This window comes from Caenorhabditis remanei, chromosome V (genome assembly GCF_010183535.1).
Source record: "Caenorhabditis remanei strain PX506 chromosome V, whole genome shotgun sequence".
NCBI lineage: Eukaryota > Metazoa > Nematoda > Chromadorea > Rhabditida > Rhabditidae > Caenorhabditis > Caenorhabditis remanei.
Window position 1 is genome coordinate 12,183,676 of NC_071332.1, and position 3,672 is coordinate 12,187,347.

Here is a 3,672-nt window from a genome sequence, read left to right on the forward strand (position 1 = left end):
GAATGCATATCTGTATATTTATTTGTTTATCTATTGTAATTATTTATATTGATAGCCTATCGATTATCTTATTTCGAGTGTCCAGATGAATATTTATTTATTTTTATGAAGTTTTTTTCTAGGCAGAAATATTGCTTTCAAGCATTTTCGATGTGTATCGCGAATTTCAATCTCGTTTCCTTACAAGAAAACCCGAAAGATTCCAATTTCCGACCTTTTGATTCTTTCAAAGAAAAATAAAACATTTATTCAATTGATTAAAAAAAAAGAAGTTCAAAAACCCGAAATACCAGTATTTTCGTTATCAATAATTTGAGATTCATTTCTGAAGTTACAATCAAGAAGTCGTCGTTCGAATCGGTTGAATATCCACGGCGGAATTTCTTCGCAGTGAATCATTCTCTGATCGTAAACATACTTCACTCTTTTCAACACAGCAGCTGTCAGTCTTTTTTCAAATGATTCCTCAAGGCGAGTCTCTATTAGACTTCCGTTGTAGAATGTTCGCCAGTTACTGTTCAGTTTATTCTCGTCTACGGATCGATAGTGTCTGAGTTCAGAAGTTATGTTTTGAGTCTTCATCTTCTAGTGCCCTCACCTAACATACGCAAATCTTTTGGACACTGACATCACTTTTGTTTCATCAAACTGTCTACATGACCAATGATAAAACAGGAGAGCAACCATTTCAGGTCGGACGATTCCTTTTAAATTATACCAACTGATTTCAGTCGTTTGATTGTATTTCAAAAACATCATATCGGCTAGAAGTTGTTCTTCACTTTTGAATTTCTCTGGAAGCTCTTCAAATTTCAGAACTCTATTCGAGCTTAAACTGATTTCTGAGAATGCTGGTGGGATGGATCTGAAAAACTTTTGGATTTAGAAAATATATTATAGCTGAAGAAATACCTCATAAAATGAATGAAATTGTTAGGACCATTATAAATTAACCGTTCGTCAATATCCATGTTAATAACCCATTTCGAATGAAATCGACTACGATGATGACATTCCTGGAAACCGAACTTTGTTGTTTCTTCCAGACAATTCCATCGAAAATATTGAAATACTCACATGTGTCTGAATCAAATGGAACATCCATCCCAACTTCACATATTCCATAAAATATTTTGTCGATTCTGCCAATCCTAATCTCTCATAATCATCTACAATCTTTCGGTCATAATCATTCATATTGAACAATGTGAAATAGAACATTGAGGTGCCCTGAATCAGACGAATTTCAAACTTCTTAAAAACATGAAGGCTCACTAATAATCGATAGTGTTCCACGTACTCAACGACTTCCAACCATTTACTTTCTGGGCCATAGAGTGGACCAACACAGACAGATAGCTCGTGAACTGGCTCTGTAAAAATTTAATTTTTGAAAAGCTCCTCCTCTTCTCTTTTTTCAAAATTCCAACTGACGCTCATACGCTCTGAAGATGAGAGGAATCGGTTCTTGTGGTTCAACGTCATCATCAAAACTGAGGCTGACATATTCAGCTCCATATCTCCTTGGACAGGTTACCACTGTCAATGGAACTACACGAGATTTGAAACGAGATGATGGGATTTCTCGTCGATTACAGTCATAGTAAAGACAGGTGGCGCGTTTTCTGGAAAATAAAAATTTGAAAAATAAAATTTGTGATCAAATTTTCCGAATACGCCTACCCGTATGTATGAAAAGCAGTTGTAACTATGGAAATCTGATCGGGATAGACGAATGCGGAGAGCAAGCGGGATTCAGCGTCAAGAATGTTGTGCTGAAAGCTATGAATGATTGAAATAATATCAATCTATTCCTACATGTGATCCAATTCTCCTTGTTCTCCACTGCTCAAATTCAGCTGCATGTGGGAGAGAGTTTGTGGTCTTCTTGTTCCACTCCGGAACCATACATTTTCGAGGAACTATTCGGCTGAAAGTTTTTGATTTTGAATTCAAAAGTTCTTCTGGAATGCCCAGTATTAATAACAGTAAACATTAATGTTCACATAGTGAAACTTCCACAACAACTACAAAATCAGACAGATCAACCTCACCTATGACCCAATCCTTCCACAATATACGAATCCTCACTGTCCTCTTTCAGACGTGTCCTCTGGAGAAATAAGAGCCAAGTAAAGAAAACCACTAGAACGAGAATAATTAGTTTTCGACGGTTCGCTCCTCTCATTTCAAGGGATTCCATCTGACCGTCTTCTGTTGAAATTTTAATCGTTTTTGCCTTGCCGTCTCATTCTACACCTAGCAGATAACAATCTGCGGAACGGGAAAATGAAGTTGCCGGATGCTGTTGAAGCTACTTTTTGTTCCGTAAGATATTGGAGTGGTCAAGGGAAATAGAGGAAGAGGAAAATGATAGTTTGTAGTAGGTGGTATTCGGATATTCAAACATTAATACAGACCGACCAATGGAGCACGGGAGACTTCAACTATTTATAGTTGTTTTCTGACTCATCAGGGACTATTTTACCATCATGGTACATTTTTCGAATCGCAATGATCAAAATTAATGCAGATCTGGAAATCCATAAACTTTAAATCTCCACTACAGTAGTTTCCTTCTTCATCATCTTCTCTCCAAGTTCAAGAACATTTTTGCCGAAACCAAAAAGTGGAATACTCCATTTTCAACTTCATTTTTATCTTCACTCACTCCATGTTTTTGCCCATTTCATTTTTCTACACCTTGCAGATAAAGATCTTCTGGAACGGGAAAGTGAATGAAATGCCATTGAAAAATGGTCTGAAGACGCAGAGAAGCTTCTTTTTATTCCGCTAAAGACACTTTTTGAATTGATCTCTAGATTGTGAATAGAACGAAATTTGGTGACGCAGTGAAAAAATGTGAACGTGAAAAGGAGAAACCTGGGAAGGTATTGAACAACTGGAATGCAGTGATACTAACTAGAGCGGGAAAATTTGCGACATGTGGATGATTTTCATGTGATCCTTTACGGGAAGTTTGAGTACCAGATTGTACTGCACTCAAGAAAACCAGCAGATAAACTCAATAAAGAGAGCTGCAACATTCAAGACGACCAATTTTCTGAAATTTTATCCCAATTGAGTCATACAAATTTACTTTTTCCAGACAAACAATAAAAAATATTTTCATTTTTCTGTTTCCCTCTACATTTGATTTTTATTTCCTTTCTGCTCCCTTTTTTCTCTGACCCATTTCCAGACTTCCTTTCCAGTGCCCCTATTTTCAGACTGACTCATTCTTAAATTTGTTCCCTCTCTTGTTTCCCTTTTTTGGTTTTATTTCTATTATGAATGCATGGACACAAAATGTGAAGAAGTGGCCGTGTCCTAGTATAGTGTCTTTTTCATTCATTTTTTATATTATTTTCTGGTTCTTCTTGGTCAAAAGAGACAAATTGGACGAGTGTTCTGAGATGAGACAATGAGTTGGGTATTTACTTCTAGATCATGTCTGAAAAGATGATGAGGGAATAAAATATTATGCGATTCGAGGCGGCAAGGTATTTTTTGAGAACCATTGAGCCTTCTATCAGTTTTCTTTTTTTAACTTCTGTCATTGTTTTTTCCAAGTTGTCAATCATCTTCTTCAGTTTTCTTTCAGGGGTCCAACCACATATCTATCAACGACCAGGCAGTTCTCCATGACACAGAACTCATATTTCTTCTTTG

The 3,672-nt window shown here is 36.5% G+C and overlaps 1 protein-coding gene across 1 annotated transcript; it reads right to left on the reverse strand.

The window, feature by feature from the left end:
- Window positions 1-273: 273 nt before the first annotated feature.
- GCK72_019260 (uncharacterized protein) lies at window positions 274-2,203 on the reverse strand (the record flags this gene model as incomplete). Its single annotated transcript, XM_053732944.1, has 9 exons — window positions 274-550; window positions 599-865; window positions 913-1,016; window positions 1,078-1,230; window positions 1,276-1,373; window positions 1,435-1,625; window positions 1,684-1,775; window positions 1,819-1,930; window positions 2,055-2,203. The coding sequence occupies 9 exons, from the start codon at window positions 2,201-2,203 to the stop codon at window positions 274-276; spliced, it is 1,443 nt and encodes a 480-aa protein (XP_053581857.1).
- Window positions 2,204-3,672: the final 1,469 nt, after the last annotated feature.